Source organism: Kogia breviceps, chromosome 5 (assembly GCF_026419965.1).
Source record: "Kogia breviceps isolate mKogBre1 chromosome 5, mKogBre1 haplotype 1, whole genome shotgun sequence".
NCBI lineage: Eukaryota > Metazoa > Chordata > Mammalia > Artiodactyla > Physeteridae > Kogia > Kogia breviceps.
In genome coordinates, this window is record NC_081314.1 from 45,891,467 (window position 1) to 45,910,302 (window position 18,836).

At 39.3% G+C, this 18,836-nt stretch overlaps 1 protein-coding gene across 3 annotated transcripts in view; it reads right to left on the bottom strand.

The window, feature by feature from the left end:
• KPNA4 (karyopherin subunit alpha 4) overlaps positions 1 to 18,458 on the bottom strand; it is a 52,033-nt gene extending 33,575 nt beyond the window's left edge. Inside the window, exon 1 of one of the 3 annotated variants that reach the window (XM_059064983.2) lies at positions 18,033 to 18,458. In XM_059064983.2, coding sequence (XP_058920966.1) covers positions 18,033 to 18,101 — 69 coding nt within the window. In that variant the 5' untranslated portion in view covers positions 18,102 to 18,458. Of the gene's footprint in view, positions 1 to 17,335; positions 17,383 to 18,032 lie in introns of those variants that run through there. The other 2 variants (XM_067033924.1, XM_067033923.1) reach the window with 2 other exon arrangements.
• Between the last annotated feature and the right edge of the window lie 378 nt (positions 18,459 to 18,836).

An 18,836-nucleotide genomic window follows, 5' to 3' on the forward strand; every position in this document is an offset into this window, starting at 1 on the left:
TCTCCACTGGTTGATCTCTCCAGCAGCAGTCATTATGGTGCTTATTTATGCCTTTGCCAAATAGCATATATGTTGTTAAACTGCAGGTGATTATCAAATAAATTCCAACTTCACATTTATGACAATAAAAAGTTAAATGCTTAATGTTAAATGCTTAACATTATATGCTTGCTCAAACTGTGGATTTATTTCTCAGCGATAATATTTATTAATAGCAGCAGTAGGAGAGAAAAGTTCTAATTAGCACTACTAGTGATAGACAAAAGTCTTCATAAGCAGAAGCAAGTTCTTATCTCTGACAAGTAAAAACATGAATGGAGGTTGAGTATAAGAGAAGTTTAAAAGTAAATTCACTGTAGGAGGCCAGATTTAACCTTGGCAAGCTTTTGGACAAGTTTTAAGAAATAATTCGAATCTACAGATACCATACTTTAAAATGATCCACATGTAAATTATAAGCATTGAAATTTAACTTAACTTATTAAATTACATGAATGTACTTTATTAAAAATCACAAAGGGACTTCCCTGATGGCACAGTGGTTAAGAGTCCGCCTGCCAATGCTGGGGACACAGGTTCAAGCCCTGGTCCGGGAAGATCCCACATGTCGTGGAGCAACTAAGCCCGTGCGCCACAACTACCGAGCCTGCACTTTAGAGCCCATGAGCCACAACTACTGAGCCCATGCTCCACAACTACTGAAGCCCACGTGCTCTAGGGCCCGTGCTCTGCAGCAAGAGAAGCCACCACAATGAGAAGCCCATACACAGCAACAAAGAGTAGACCCTGCTCATTGCAACTAGAGAAAGCCCATACACAGCAACGAAAACCCAACACAGCCAAAAAATAAATTAAAAAAAAAAAAAAGATAAAAATCACAAAAATGTTAGAAACTGTTAATAGTTGTTAACTCTAAGGAATGGCATTACAGTAGAGTTTAACTAATCAATATTCAAACAATAGGGAAATAAATTAAATTCAAAAGTTATACATATCTATCTGGAAAAGTTAGAAAACAAAGGTAAGAAGAAAAGGAAAAAGTTAAATTTCCTAAGTTTTCTATATTCACCTATATTGTACAAGAGATGTATATACACACACACATAACAGAGGAGAAAATACAAGAATACATACATGTCTCCCCCCAAAATGGGTAACTACCATATGGCTAAACTACTAGTATATGGCTACTCGTCCCAGCTCTACCTTTTATTACTGTCATCTTAGTCAAGTTACCATGTTTATGGGCACTAATTCCTTCATCTGTAGAGTGAAGGGATTCTAACATCTTTTACGTCTCAAAAATTTTATCAATGTTATCAACTTCAAAAAACAAAGTCACAAAAATGTTTTAAATTGCCATTAGTACAAGTTACTACCCATGGCAATAACATCTATGCTAAGAATACTGAGAAAGTCATAGCTCAAAATTGTAAACAATGAAAAGATATTGTGTGGCTCTGGCATAGCTGCTCTGTGTTTTCACATTTTGCAGGGTTTTTTTGGCCTTAAATTATGCTGCAAATGCCAAAAGGACATGGAAATCATTGAGCTTTCAATAGATTTGGTGACAGAGATCATTACCAAACAAATGAACTCTATGTGTATGTGTGTCTGTGCATGTGTGTTGCTGGCAAGGAGGTGTTTGGTAGGGAAAGAAAAAAGGTTAAGAAATGACCATAAGTTTGATGAGACACATATAACCAACCCTCTCAAAGATGGGAAATGCTGCAAGGTGAACTTTCAGAATCACATAGAAAGTGATTAAGGACAACACATAGAGAAACCTGTTATACCAAACAATACATGTTTGAATTTTATATGAGCAGAAGGGAAGGTACTCCCTTCTCTTTTAGAATGAGACTGATCAAATCCTGGCAAGAGTGATCATTTCTCTTCAAAGGTTTTGAGTACTTTATAGAAGAAACACAATTTCAGGAACTGACTGAATAACAAGTTGAAGAAAACACTCGGGAAAGACACTGGGAAAAATTATGAAGAACAAGAAAGCAAATGAGATTCAACCAAGTTAAGGAAGTCAACAGAACCCAAGCTTTACAACACTGCTAAAGAAATCTGCTATCTCTGCTTATTTGGTGCATTCTCACATGAGAAAACCAATTATTTCTTCCATTTACAGAACAAGATCAGATTAAAATAAAACATGAAAAGCAGGAGATTAAGGAATATTTTCCTTGTACGTATATTTTATGAATATAATCAATTCAAATTCATGGTTTTGTTACAGAAAAATCTACACAAATATCATTGTAGGATTTTGTAAACTGGAAAATATAGAAATCATTTAAACTATCTCATTTTATAGTGACTTGTCCAAGGCTCAGATCATCCTGGCCCCAGACCAATGTTCTTTATACTAAACCAATACTACCTTTTCATTCTAGGTCTGCTTCTGTTGCCTATCTCTTCAAATAAGCTACTTTTCCTTCTTTTTCCTCAGTATTTGCAAAATATTAATTTTCTTTGTGAACTTATGTTCAAAGACTTTCACAATGGCAACAGAAAAGCTTCATTAAAAGGCAAATCACTGAATTACTTTACTAAAATACCATTTGAGAATCATTAACTCTAATTATGCTCACATACAAAACAGATGTGTACGACTACACAAAAAGCCAGTAATTCACCCAACAAATGTTCACTGACCATTATATACCATAAACTGTTCTCAGTGTTAAGGACACAGCAGGGAACAAAAGGATAAAAAATCTCTGTCTCCAAAGAACCTAGTGTGGAGAAAGACAATAAAAAAACTAAAATATATAGTATGTTAGATAGTGACAAATATTAGAGAGAAAAAAATATAAAGCCAAGAAAGTGGATATTTTTAAACTTCAAAAAAAATGTTTAAAAAATATTTATTTATTTGGCTCCTCCTGGTCTTAGCTGCAGCGTGCAGGATCTACCCTGACCAGGGATTGAACCTGGGGCTGCTGCACTGGGAGCGTGGAGTCTTAACTACTGAACCACCAGGAAAGTCCCAAGAAGAGGGATATTTTTAAGTAAAGACCTTAAGATGAGTAAACAAGCCATGCTGGTAATTTGGCAGAAAGTATTCAAGGCAGAGGAATTAGCAAGTAAAAAAGGACCAGACATAAGAGAAAAGGAAAGGCAAAGAATCCAGGTGGCTAACATGCAATGAACAGAAGGGAATGGATGACCACTGTAATGATTTTGGCATTTACTCTTAGTGCGACAGAAAGCCACTGATGGGTTTTGAGCAAAGGAGACATCATACTCTAACTTAAAACAGAATCACTGGGGCTTCCCTGGTGGCACAGTGGTTGAGAATCTGCCTGCTAATGCAGGGGACACAGGTTCGAGCCCTGGTCTGGGAAGATCCCGCATGCCACGGAGCAACTAGGCCCATGAGCCACAACTACTGAACCTGCGCATCTGGAGCCTGTGCTCCGCAACAAGAGAGGGCGCTATAGTGAGAGGCCTGTGCACCGTGATGAAGAGTGGCCCCTGCTTGCCACAACTAGAGAAAGCCCTTGCACAGAAATGAAGACCCAACACAGCAAAAATAAATTAATAAACTCCTACCCCCAACATCTTAAAAAAAAAAAAAACAGAATCATTCCAGCTGCAGTGTTGGGAATACAACATAACTGTAGTAATCCAGATAAGAGATAATAGTTTGGAGCAGAGTGATAGCAGAGGAGATAATGAGATGCGGATTCTGAAGACTGATATATTCCGAAGATTGAATCTACAAAATTTGCTAATTAATGGGCTAGAGAAGACTGTGAAAGAGAGAAAATAATGAGGAATGGAAGGTTTTTGGTCCAAGATAAGTGAAAGATGGAACTACCATTTACTGAGATGGGGCAGACTGAATGATGAGCAGGTTTGGGGAGTAATATGACTTTTGAACATCCTAAGCTTAATATACTTATAATGAATCAAAATGAGTCAAGAAGTCAGTTTGAGCCTAGGTTTCAAGGAAGAGGTTAGGACTAAAAATATCAACTTAGAAAGCTGGCTGTGTATAAATCGTATTTAAAACCAGGTGATTTGATAAGATTATCTACAGAGTGAGCATAACTTCAGGCACTTTAAATATTAAGGGGCAGAGGACTAAGAAGGAACAGTCAGTGAGACAGAAGGCAACAGGAATCTGTGCAAATCTGGAATCAAGTGAAAAAAACTACTTTTCAAGGAAGCATACATAATTAACTATGTCAAATGGTACTTACAGGTCAAATAAAATGAGGACTGAGAACCATCAGATTACTGTATATTTACTTTATAATTTAATATGGCTTGTCATCACAGAAACAATACCGCCACCCCAAATCTACTATGAATTCTGGTCTGTTCCTGTTACCATTTATTCCCATCCCTGGACACTTAATAAGATGAAAAATACCACCCAAGACTCAAAGCTTCTAACACACGTTATTTACTGTGCTACAGTACTGTACCTGAATAAGTTACAGAACCAAAGGTGAGCTCTGGTATCTACACAACACAGATTTCTCCAAATGAAAACAAACCCCACTCTCTAGTCCTTCCTTGTTCTCTTAAGCCACTCTGCAAGCAGTCTTATTTCTGACTAGGTCGTATATTTCAGGCCAAGACTAAATTTGTGTAAATAATGGTTCCCCCTCCATCAATGCAGTCAATGAAGTAGACTACATTTTAACATATATATTCCCAAATTAACCACTTCTATAAGTATGAAATTATTTTTTTTAATGTCAAATATACAAAAAAGTAAAGACAATCATAAGATACTATTTTTTTTTTAAGTTGCATTTGATTTCTACAAGTATTTACTTAAGTGCCACTTATCTGCCAGGCTCTGTAACGAGAATTAAGAATAGTGACGAAATCAAATTCCATTTATACAAAATGTCCAGGATAGGCAAATCCAAAGAGACAAAGTTGATTAGTGGTTGCCAAGGCCTTGGGACAAGGGGCACATGGGGATTGGCTGCTAATAGGTATAGGGCTTTTTGTGGTGAAGAATATGATCTGGAATTAGATAGTGGTGATTGATGTCAAATTTTGTGAATATACTAAATTAAGAATAGAGTGGTATACAAAATAGACAAGGTTCATACTCTCAGGGAGCTTATAGTCTGATGGAAGAATTTAACATTGAGTAAATACACTAACAAATTATGATACGTATTCTTAAGGAAAACAACAGGGGGATTTAACTTTCAACAAGCCTGTTCAGGGATGGCCTCTAAGTAAATGATATTGAAGATTCAAAAGATGAGAAATAACCAGGCAGGCAAAGGAAAGGGGATGAAGATAAAGGAAGTGGGAAGGGCATTCTGACACAGCAGCATGTGTGAAAGGCCTGAAGAAGAGAGGGTTATTAATGTGTTAGAGTTAGAGGAATTAAAAGATGAGTGAGAGCACAGTTAAAGGAGGTAAGTGAGAGAGGCAAGAGAAGGAGACAGGAACCAGATTTGGCAAGGCCTTAAAGGTCTCAGTAAGGAGTTTGAAAGCTAAATGTGGTGGGATGCAACTGAAGCAGAGGAGCGTTGATATGATTTACTTATTTTTTAAAAGAACCACACTGGTTATTTTATGAATTAGAGCAGAGCAATAGCAGAAATAAGGCAACCACTGTAGAAATGAGGTAATAATGATTTGCCCCAGATTTTAACAGAGTACAAAGCCAACAGAAAAGTAAGAATGGAGTGACACTGACTAAATAACGTCATACTTACAACCTTATCATAAAGAAATTTCTCTTTCCAGGGATGTTGTTGCAAAGCCAGCAAAGGATGTTGTTGCAAAGCCAGCAAAGGATGTTACTTATGTGACAACCCCCTTCCCCACACCACAGCTGACTGGTTGGTGGAGGAGGTGAGGGGGAAAAGCCAATCCATAAGCAGGCCAGCAGTATAAACAATCTGCCTCAGTTTGGGCAGAGCTTATCAGCATAAACAGATTCTCTCAGTAATTCAACACAAAAATTATACAAAGACTAAGAGAGTCAGTACCCAGGAAAAATAAAATTTAGTAGCTGAATTAGTGGCTGGCAGAGCAGTAGAGCAAAGATCCATGAATTCCTACCAAGATACTCCTACCTGAATATCTGGGATAATGTGAGAACTGGTTCCTTAATGTTCCTAACACTCCACCCTTATTTGACATAGTCTAAATAAGGGTGTTCCTTGCATTCTTTCTCTTTTTTGGCCACGCGTAGCGTGGCTTGTGGGATCTTAATTCCCCGACCAGGGACTGAACCCAGGCCCCTCAGCAGTGAAAGCGCTGAGTCCTAACCACTGAACCACCAGGGAAGTCCCTATTCCTTGCATTTTTAAAAGCTTAATCAAAGAAAGTATCCAGTAAAGTGGAATTTTAATTTTACAGAAATTGAGGCTAAAAAAATTATTATAAAGCTTTCCTGATGGCATATAGCTCATGAGATGCAATCCTAGGTCTTCTCATTCTAAAAATCAACTTTTTTTCCACAAATCTTAAGGGAAGAGTTACTGGATGCCAAACATTTAGGATATCCTTTCCTTTCAAATTTAAGGTATGTTATTTATTATAAATTTGAGTTTAGGAAAGAAAGATAAGGGATCTACTACAACACTAGCTCACAGTGGTTAAATATCACCACAGGGTCAGTTTAGAGCAGGGATCTGAGAAATCTTGACCTTCTAGAATGTAAAACTATGAGAATAGGAATTTAGCCTGTGTTATTCATTGCTCTAGCCTCACTGCTTATCTCAGACATAGAAACTGAGTAATTACTTGCTGAACAAATGAATTCAATACAGGGAAGGGTAGATGAAAAGTGAGTGAAAAACAGCTGCCAAGAATTCACCTGTGACCCCTAGGTAGTAGAAAGTTGCCACAAGCCCTACTTACTTCTCTTAATTAAGCTACAACTTCAGTGAGATATAATTCACATACTATACAATTCACTCATTTAAAGTGTAAAATTCTGTGGTTTTTAGTATATTCACAAAGTTGCACATCAATCACCACCATCCAATTCCAGATCATATTCTTCACCACAAAAAGTCCTATACCTATTAGCAGCCAGTCCCCATGTGCCCTTTGTCCCAAGGCCTTGGCAACCACTAATCAACTTTGTCTCTTGGGATTTGCCTATCCTGGACATTTCGTATAAATGGAATTACAGAATATGTGAACTTTTGTGACTGGCTTCTTAGCATTTTTTCAAGGTTCATCCATGTAGTAGCATGTAGCAGTACTTCATTCATTTTTATGGTAGAATAATATTCCACTGTATGCATATCCAGGTTTTGTTTATCAATTCATCAGTTGATGGACATTTGGGTTATTTCCTTGTTTTGCCTATTTTAGATAATGCTACTATGAACATTCAGGTACAAGTTTTTGTGCAGACACTTGTTTTAAATTCTTTTGGGTTTTATACCTAGGAGTGGAACTGCTGGGTCACATGTTAACCCTTTAACTTTTTAAGGAACTGCCAAACTGGATTCCAAAGTGGCTGCACCATTTTACATTCTCATCAGCCATGTATGAGGGTTCCACTTTCTCCACATCCTCATCAACACCTGTTATTGTCTATCTTTTTGCTTACAGCTATGCTAGTAGGTGTGAAGTGGTATCTCACTATGGTTTTCAGCTTAATGACTAATGCTGTTGGGTCTTACTTTTTGTTTATTGGTCCTAAATAAGCTTTGTCATAATTTAAAGATAATACCATTTTAAAGCTGGAGAACAAAAGGGGAAAAATTGGGAAAAATTATTAAAGACATTAAGAGAAAAAAGTGTGAAAACTCTGATATAAGACGTTTGAGAAAACAGTTGATCAACAATGAACTCAATTCTGTAGCTATACCTGTGAACACCTCTACATAATAGTCAAAGGCAAAATAAGAAACCATTCTACATCTGTATTGGATGGTAGTGTTTTATAATTTTGTCTTCAATAGGCTTTTTCTTCCATTCTTCTTACTCTAACAGACAGAACCCTCATTCTTTTGAGAAACCTGTGGTTTAAGTGGAGGTACCAACACCCTCTCCCAACAAAAGCACCCCCCCCACACACACACAGCTGGCCTATGGCACATGACTTTGTGCTGGCCAATCACAGAACCACATTCCTCTGCCAACAGTGATTAATTCAGGCGTAAGTATGCAATCAAATCTTGATCAATCAGAGTCCTCCCTAGACTTTGAACTTACTGGGTTATAAGAGCCAGATTCCCCCACTTTGCTTTAACTAATTTGAGCTGGGTTTCTGTCCCCCAAAACAAAACTATAATATTAAAAAATCAGTTCTTTCAGCCTAAAGCTATCAGACCTAACTTTTAATATCAACATTATGGAAAAAGAGTTTATGGTATTTAAAGCCACTATTCTAAACAAAGGCAGAAAATATTGGGTTTCATAATTGCTAAAGAACCAAGAGTAATGTAACAATTATCCAAAAATCTTAAGACTTTATTTTGCTTTTTTCTTTTCTGAACCCGCAACAGCTGAAAGTGGCAAAAGAGGAACAGGGGAATAGGCAGGACGGGTGGCAAAAATGTTAGAATCATTTAATACAACCAGGTAGAGACTAGCTGTAGGGCCTTCAGGATACAACTACTGTAACTAAATTCACATAACACTTACTTTAAGGAACCATACATGCTGTAAAAACTGAAACAAGTATTAAGATACTGGGCAACTAAAGCTTTCATTTAAAGAACTAGAAACTGAGACAGAACATAATTTGATTTCTAATATTACAAATATGTCTATCACCAAATTATGAAATACCACATTATCTTAGGATTCTGACTTTTGTTAATACAAATTTAAAGAAATTTCAGGTTTGCCAAAATACACCATTATTGAAAATGTAATTTACATTAAGTTCAATGTAAATTAAATTTAGGGTAAAAGTGATAGCTAATCATATTTTGTCCTAACAGTAAATAAACAGCAACAGAAAACGGTTTAGCATTGTAAATAATCAAGCTAATCTTGTAGTACCGGTAAATGTCTATGGCCTTAAACCATTTTTCATTACGTGTACCATATAGTGTGAATTAGAGATATTTTTTGGTTAAATTTACAGTCTTATGGGACAACAGTTACAAAATCTTTATATAAAGTATTTATTAACCTACTTACAACACAGGATTAGAGAAATGAAGTCAGAAACTAGTAATTTTGGGACAATTTGGTTAAGCATGCAGGAAAAAGTAGGCTTTCACCTGAGTGCTAATGAAGGGAAAAAGAAGCCTTCTCCAATACATGTGATGTGATTTGAATTATGGTGCACAGTGGTACAAAAGGAACTGCAAACAAAATGTTAATCTGACAGGGAACACAGGGGGTTATCTGGATGTAATGTATGATGAAGCAAGTTGGTAGAAATAAAAAAAGCCACCATTCACTCTACCTGCACTATATGCCAAGCACTATTAAGCATTTAAGTAATTTAAAGAGATTAAGTTAACTTCCATAACTATTAAACAGAGGAACTAGGGTTCAAATCCAGGTGTGACTCCATAGTCCATGTTATTTAACTGTGATACTATAAAGCCTTTCAAGAGTCTTTTATTAATTAAAAGTGACAATCACCTATAACAGAAGCAACAATAATAACACAGACAGTGATTCTCAAAGTGTGGTCAGTCAGCTCCTGTGGGGACACTGAGACCTTTTCAGAGGGTCCACAAGGTCAAAACTATTTTCTTAAATTACTACTATTAATTTTTTTTATTATGTTAACATTTGCACTGTACTGCACTGCAGTAGGTAAAGCCGCTGGTGCTTTAGCATGAATTAAGGCAATGTCACCAAACTGTAATAATAGTCATTGTGTTTCAGTTAAAAAGAAGCCTGTTCACTGAAGAATGCCCTTGATGAGGAGCTTCCCTGGTGGCGTAGTGGTTAAGAATCCTCCTGCCAATGCAGGGGACACGGGTTCAAGCCCTGATCTGCGAAGATCCCACATCCCACGAAGAAACTAAGCCCGTGCGCCACAACTACTGAGCCTGTGCTCTAGGGCCCGTGTGCCACAACTACTGAGCCTGCGTGCCACAACTACTGAAGCTCGTGCACCTAGAGCCCGTGCTCCACAACAAGATAAGTCACTGCAATGAGAATCCTGCGCACTGCAACGAAGAGTAGCTGCTGCTCACCGAAACTAGAGAAAGCCTGTGCACAGCAACAAAGACCCAACGCAGCCAAAAATAAATAAATAAAATAAATTTTTTTAAAAAAGAAAAAAAATGTAAAAAAAAAAAAAATAATAATAATGTCCTGATGAAACAGTAAAAAAATTGCTTTTATTAAAAACTGGCCTTTTCAGGCTTCCCTAGTGGCACAGTGGTTGACAGTCCGCCTGCCGATGCAGGAGACACGGGTTGGTGCCCTGGTCCGGGAGGATCCCACATGCCGCGGAGTGGCCGCTGAGCCTGTGCTCCGAAGCAGGAGAGGCCACAAACAATGAGAGGCCCGCATACCACAAAAATTAAAACAAACAAACAAACAAACAAAAAAAACCCAGCCTTTTCTTTCTAAAATTTTGTGATAAAATGGGGATTACACATAAACCATTTCTACAGCATACCCCCTTCTGCAGTAGGATGACTGTTTCAGGAAAAAGTATTTGTGGGACTGTTTGAATTGCTAATTGAACTAGCCACTTTTTTCATGGAACATCACTTTTACTTGAAAGAACAACTGAGAGACAAATTATGGCTATTCAGAAAGTGTCTGGCAGATGTTTTCACAAAAATGAGCAAAGTGAACTTACGGCTTCAAGGAAAACAACTTAAAGTATTTCTTGCTAATGACAAAATTTAAGCTTTCAAGTGAAGATAAAAATTTTGGAAAACTTGTATCTACCACTCTGAGCTTGACAGATTACCACTATTTAAGATTCTTGTGATGAGCTACATGGCAATGCTAATAATTGTGAATTTTCATTGTAAAATAAAATGTGTCAGCATTCGGAAGATCTACACAACTCAGTGAACTAATATTTTCCAAATGACCAATACATGATGTTACAAAATCAGGCATGTCCAAGTGCAAGACAGACCAATAGATTTTAATGTAACAAAGTAAGAAAAGTTTACTAATATGGCTTCAGATTCCACATTGCAACTAACTTTTAAGAAAGTGTTAAAAAAAAAAAAAAAAAAGAAAGTGTTATTTCTGGAGTTTTGGCATATATGGTATGATATGGTACATCAAAGAATAATTTCCTTAATTATCTGAAAAGGCTATTAAACGTTCCTCCCTTTTCCAACTGCCTACTGTGTGAAATTGGATGTTCTTCATATACTTCAACCAAAAGAACATACCATAAGACTGAATTCAGAAATAGATATGAGGGGGCTTCCCTGGTGGCGCAGTGGTTAAGAATCTGCCTGCCTATGCAGGGGATGCGGGTTCGAGCCCTGGTCTGGGTAGATCCCACATGCTGCTGAACAACTAAGCCCATGTATCACAACTACTGAAGCCCGTGTGCCACGACTACTGAAGCCTGCACACCTGGAGCCTGTGCTCCGCAACAGGAGAAGCCACCGCAATGAGAAGCCCTCATACTGCAACGAAGAGTAGCCCCTGCTCGCGGGAACTAGAGAAAGCCCGTGCACAGCAAGAGAAGACCCAAAACAGCCAAAAAATAAATAAATAAATGAAATAAATCTTTAAAAAAAGAAAAAAAACAGAAACAGATATGAGAATTCAGCTATCTTTACTTGAACCAAACATTAAAGAGACTCAAAAAAATGTTAAACATGACCATTCTTCTCACCAAATTTTTTGGGTTTTGAAAAATAAGTTATCTTCAGTTAGAAATTTATGTTTATATAAAACAGCTTTGGGACCGCCCTCCTAATGCAGTGGTTAAGAATCATCTGCCAATGCAGGGGACACAGGTTCGAGCCCTGATCCAGGAAGATCCCACATGCCATGGTACAATTAAGCCTGTGCACCACAACTACTGAGTCTGCGGTCTAGAGCTCGCAAGCCACAACTACTGAGCCCGTGTGCCACAACTACTGAAGCCTGTGTGCCTAGAGCCCATGCTCCACAACGAGAAGCCACCGCAATGAGAAGCCCGCGCACCGCAACAAAAAGTAGCCCCTACTAGCCGCAACTAGAGAAAGCCCATGCACACAGCAACGAAGACCCAAAGCAGCCAAAAATAAATTAATTAATTAATTTTTTTAAAAACAGCTTTATTAGTGTTATTTTTGAGTTAATATTTTTTTAAATTCTTACTTTTCGTTTCTAAAATGGTAAAAATTGATATTAATAGAAACTCCCAAATAAAGGTTTTTTAAAAATTTTTAGAAATACATTTATTTGTTTATTTTTGGCTGCATTGCATCTTCGTTGCTGCACGTGGGCTTTCTCTAGTTGCAGCCAGCAGGGGCTACTCTTCGTTGTGGTGCATGGGCTTCTCATTGTGATGGTTTCTCTTGTTGCGAAGCACGGGCTCTAGGCATGCCGGCTTCAGTAGTTGTGGCACGCAGGCTCAGTAGTTGTGGCACACGGGCTTTGTTGCTCCGCAGCACATGGGATCTTCCCGGACCAGGGCTCAAACCTGTGTCCCCTGCATCGGCAGGCTGACTCTTAACCATTGTGCCACCAGGGAAGTCCCCCTAATAAAGCTTTTTGGGGGGTCCTTATTTTTAACCGCATAAATGGGTCTTGAGCCCCAAAGCTCTGAACATTTCTGAACTAAGACCATAACAAGCACGTATATATTGTCCTTATTTAGTAGGTGCCAATTTTATCTGTGGAAGAAAGGAGTCTCCCTCATCCTTGTCTTATTAAACCTCAATGGAAAGCACAGTAAGTAAATAGATTGTGTTCTCTAAAGTCCACAAATAAAACAGAATTTCCAAAAAGATCTCTGTTTAAAAAAAAAAAGGAAACAACACTTACTGAATGCCTATCATACCCCATGTACTATGCTAGGTGCTTCCACATATAACCTTTTAATCAACTTTGAGTCTATTAAGGCTGAGAGAAGTTAAAGGGAGGTAATATAGTACAGTACAAATAGTACTGACTTCACTTTAACATTCCTAAGACCATTCCCTTGAATGTTATGCTATTATGCCACTTAACTCTAGAATTTTTTTCTTTACATAATAATTCCTACTTACATGACTGAGAGAAATGAGAATACAATTAAAAGCATATACGGTAGATGCTCAAGAAGTTAGTTCCCTTTAATCAGACTTCTGCTCTGTTCCAAAACTAAACCACTGAGTATCACAATCATTGTTCAAGGTTAGATTTGACAAGCTCTCCTTTCACCATTATAGGCCTCAAGTTGATGAATGCTGCTCCAGTAAACATTTAAAAATATCTTAAGGACCCACAACCACTATCAGATATAAGAGATCAATGTTTAAAAATTACCTACACATTTTTCCTAAAGTTGTTTCATTCTTTTAAAGCTAAATCATTCCTACAACTCTTCCCAATCTTTTTATATTCATATTTGACATACTAGCCTTTATGAACAATGACATTGTGATATCTCTAAGAAAATTATCAATGAAGCAATTCTGAAATTGGTTGCTTTATAAACTAGGAAAGCTGAAAGGAAGCACAAAAACAATTATTTAATTCCCAACTATATTTCTATCAGATATTTCATATTGTCACATGCTTGGACCATTAAATGAAAAATTAGACAGTGGTTATTTTAAGTATAGTAAATATGTTCCAAGATTTGTGATGAGAGAAGTCAGCCTCTAAAAGTTAACGAGACTTAATAGCTTAACAATGCCTTTCACTCTGTACAGTTTAACAAATCACCAAGGCCATTTCTAAACAATAAAATAGCCGATCAATTTATTAAACTCTTGCCAACCAAGCAACTATTTTTTCCTTAAGTCCAAGCTGACTTCATATTTGATGCTGTGTGGACAATGACAAGTTTCCAATTATGTAGCATTTTAGTATTCTTTTATTTTTAGGGTAAGTATTTTTCTTAAAGTAGTGTTTTAATAAGATCTAATTATTTTTCTAACATAACTTATGCTCTATTCAATCCTGGATAACCTCAGAACTTCTATAAAAATTATGCAGGTTTATTAGAAAGTCTATAAGAGAATTCCCTCTCTACTTTTAAAACATAAGCTAGATGAGATTAATTTGCTTTATTCTGACACATTTTTTAATTTGAAATTTGGTCACTACCCATTTCCTGTGTTGCATTGTGCATACCCTCGCTATGGTTACTATCTCAAACTAATAATGATGATCCTCTACCACACTGAACAACAGAAACCACACCCTGAATGTCATCTGACAGTTCCTACAAGTTATTTTAAATGGATACTGACATATAACTTCTTAAATGCTTTTATCTTTCAAGAAGTTAGCATGACCATATTTTGGAGGAGCCAGAATGGTAGAATGTAACACAGGAATAACTATCAGACTGAAGGCTATGGAATCAGTTTCAATTCCAACACTTAGAAATTCTGACTCTACAAGGGTCACTAATTCCCTGGGCCCAAACTGCCCTTCAATGAGCAATTACATCTCTATATATTAAAAATGTTCCCATTAAGTTCAACATAACTTATATATGCACACAGAGAAAAAACAAAGAGCCAACTGCAAATAAGGGAGTTAGAGAATCAATTCAACTGAATCCTATTAAATCTCCTTCCTCCCCCTAAGGAAAGCTGAAGGTGATAAATGCTCAGAGAATTGCCAGGCATCTTCCTAACATTAACCTATTAAGCTTCACAACACTCATGAAGCAGATGTCAAGGACCTCTAGTTTTACAGATGAAAGAACCCTAAGACTAAATGATTCTCCCAAAGTCACACACAGTTAGAGATTAGATTAAACTAAACTCTTAAGACTCTGTACTCATCATAATTTGGAATCAAACAATGTTAGATCAAACCAAAAAATGTTATAATTATCTCATGCTATCCTCTATATCCGTGCTGTCGAATAAGGTAGCCACTAGCCATATGCAGCTATTAAGAACCTGAAATGTAGCTAGCCCAAACTGAGATATGCTGTAAGTGTAAAAGACAGACCAGCTTCCGAAGACTAGTATGAAAAGAACATGAAACATCTCATTAAATTTTTTTTACACTGATTACATATTGAAATGGTATTTTGGATATACCGGATTAAATAAAATTCATTGCACAGTACTGGTCCATACTTCTTTTCAAAGACCTTCCAATGAAACATGTCACTGTTAAGATCAACCAAAAAGCAGTATTTTCTTAGAATTTGTTGTAGCAAAGTACAGAAACCATATTTTGAGGGGGGAGGAAATGGGCATAATTAGTATTTTGAGGGACACAGGCATATATGTAATGAATAAATACACAAAATAGGCCTTCTCGTGTTCTCTACGGATAATAAAAGATGTTTCTATCTCATTGCAGGTATATGTGACAGAATAAATCACAAGTGAGGAGAGAGTATGACTTTCCCTTAAAGTCATATTCCATTTCCTTATGTGGAAATGTGAAAATATTCATATTCCTAATGCACACACAGTGTTATCAAAGTCACAAGGATGCCCATAAGGCACAATGAACTTCTCAAAAAAATTTTACCTAATGTGTATTTATAATTATTTTTTTAAGTCACATATCATAATATTGTTCTAATATAGAATCAACACAATCTTATTTTGACTAAAATAATAAGAGATACACAGTAAGGGGAAACATCAATTCAAAAAATAAGGATCACCTGAAAATAGTTTAGCAACTCCACATAAAGTTACCATATGTGTTTTGTGGCCAGCTAGAGGGGTGGGAAAGGGAGAGTGGGAGAGAAACAAAAGAGGGAGGGGATATAGGGATATATGTATACATATAGCTGATTCAGTTTGTTATACAGCAGAAACTAACACAACATTGTAAAGCAATTATACTCCAATAAAGATGTTTAATAAATAAAGTTACCATATGACCCAGTAATACCACACCTAGGTGTATAAGCAAACAGAATTGAAGACACAGGTCTACACAAAAATGTGTAGATGAATGTTCAGAGCATCATTATGCGTAATAGTTAATAAGTGGAAACAATGCAAAAGTCTATCAAATGATGAATGAATAAACAAAATGTAGTATATCCACACACTGGAATATTCAGCTATAAAAAGGAATGAAGCACTAATACATTCTGGTTACAGAGTGTATGAACCTTGAAAACATTATGCTACCTAAAAGAAGTCACAAAAGATCACATATTGTATAACTCCATTTAGATGAAATATCCAGAATAGCCATATCTAAAAAGACAAAGAGTGACTGCTATTGAGTTTGGGTTTCTTTTGGGAGTGATGAAAATGTCCTAAGACTGACTGTGCTGATGGCTGCACAACTATGTGAAAACACCAAAAGCCACTTCAAATGGGTGAACTGTATGGTATTTGAATTACATCTCAGTGAAGATGTTAAAAAAAAAAAAAGTGCAGCCAGAAATGTAGAGGGGAAAAGGATCAGAAGGATTGTCAAGTATTTAATTGCTATTTCTCTGGATGTTTGTAACTTTGTGGTATTTATGTTTTTAGGTTTTGTGATTTTTTTCCCTCATTTTAAATATTAATACTGCTCAAAAAATTTTTTAATCACATCATTACACAACTAGGTAAATTTAATAAAAATCTTAAGTTCTACATTTAAATGGTAATTTCTATAGCATATGAATTATCTCAGTAAAGATGTTGAAATTTCACTTCAACTAGGAAATAGTCCCTCAAACTAGGAAACCCACTAAGACAGCACCAACTGCCTTGTTAAGTAAATGGCTTTGTGGAAAGTCCAAAAGACAGTTACTATCTCAGTCAAGCAAATGCTCAAAGTTCAGAAACAGATGATGGGAATTTGAAGATCTCAGTATAAAAAAGTACAAAGAAACAACATAAAAAATACTACTTGACCACTTTCTCTTAAAAGCTAACCTCCTGATTCAGATGCAGAATGGAAAACAAAAACAAACAAAAACCCCTATTTACCTAGACGCCTAAACCTGAAGGGAAGAAGTCTTCTATTAAAAATCTGTGATGTGGGTGTGTGCTTAACCCACACACCTTATGTAGCCTAAAAACCTCAGGAGCAGCTGTTACTTAAGATAATGAAAGTTGCTTTTCACCCTTTTCAAATAATAAAATGTGATGGTGCCACTCCACGGCCCACCCCATCCCCCGCTACCACCACCACCGGCAGGTGGAGGAAAAGGATACTGCAGACTAGAGGATGACAGCTTTGTATAACCCTTTGGACTCTATATGTAAGAATGCAGCTGGTGGTCTCTCAGGAGGGGGTAGAGAGATTTGTGAACAAGCTGAAATAAGGGGTATCCTTTGCCTGGAAGAGGGCACACCGTGAGCCACATCTTGAATCAACTATATCCATAGTAAAACACAGGCCGCTGGAAGGCACTGTTAGCATCACCAGGATGGCCTCTCACGCCGGGGGTGTTTTTTTTCAACGGAGAAGTTGACTCCTGTAGTTTGGATACTGGGGGGAGGCAGGGGTAAAGCGGGAGTCGGGAAGACCAGAGAAAATGCCTTTAAGTGGAGACGACTCGGGCCTCGCTGAGGAAGTTCCGAGACCCACTCGGTCGCCACACGTTAGTCCCCCCTCCACCTCCCATCGCCCTCCTGCCCGCGGCGCCCGACGTCGGTGCGGGAGCGAGAGCCGGAATCTCCGCCGCTACCGGGATGGGGGCCGCAGCCCACCCCGGGCAGCACGGCACACGCACGCCTCCTCCGCACTCGCCGCGCCCGGCCTCCCCGCCGCGCGGCCCAGCCCCTCGCACCCGAGCCGGGCCGGCTCCTCGGGACAGGCCTAGGCCGCGCCGGCGGTACCCCGGCACCTCACTCCCCGGCGGAGGCGGACCAGGCCCGACACAAACTTCCCGGCGCGTTAGCACAGGCGTCACGGACGGGCCGGCCCCCAACGCCATTCCCCCGCGGCCCGGCGGCGGCTCCCGCCCCTACTCCCCACACTCCGAGTCCCGGCGTAGAACGACCCGAGGCCCACGGCCCCCACCCCCCCCCCGGTGCCCCCGAGTTTACCTCCAAGTCGCGGCCTTTGTTCTTGAAATTCTTGAGCCGTTGGTTGTCCAGTTTCTCGTTGTCCGCCATGGCCGGGCCGGTGACTCCTTCCCCCGCCCGGGCCCCGCGGGATCCGCCCCAACCACCACGCCGCACCGACACTCCCAGGAACCGGGCCGCCGCCTGAGCTGCTGTGCCCGCCGCGGCGTCGCTTCCTTCCTCCTCTCACCTGCCTCCGCCGCGGTCTTCTCCTCTTCTCCCCGCCCGTTTCCCACCCCCCCCCCCGCCCTAACCCCAGCGCGACCGCAGCTCCGGCTAAGACAACTGCGGGGCCGGGCGGCGGCAACGACGGCGGAATGTGCTGCCGGCTGCGAGGGGGAGGAAGCCTCGATCTGAGGGCCCCGGCGCCGCGGCCACGCCCATCGCCGCCAGCCCAGCTCGCCGATTGGCCAACCAGACTCCGGTGCGTTCAACCAATCAGAAAGAAAGATGGAGAGCGGGGGCGGAAGAGCGAACGGAAAGGGGAAGCGGGCGACGCTGCGAGGAAGGGGTCAGAGCCTGGCTCCGGAGGGGAATGGCGCGGCTGGGGCAGAGCCGGGAGGGACCACGTGCCCCCGGAGCAAGGGGGAGGAAGCGAAAGAGAATTAGAGGCGGGAAGGGGAAGGAGACGCCAGGGAACGAGTTGGTTTGCTCGTGTACGGCCCACCCCAGACGTCTGGGGTCTGGTGTCGAAGCCCACTTAAAGTACGTTCTTTTCTTCTTCGGTGAGCCTTCTCTTCCAGAGCATTCTTTGCGAGCTCCGCTGGCTTTACAGGAAGTGGGATC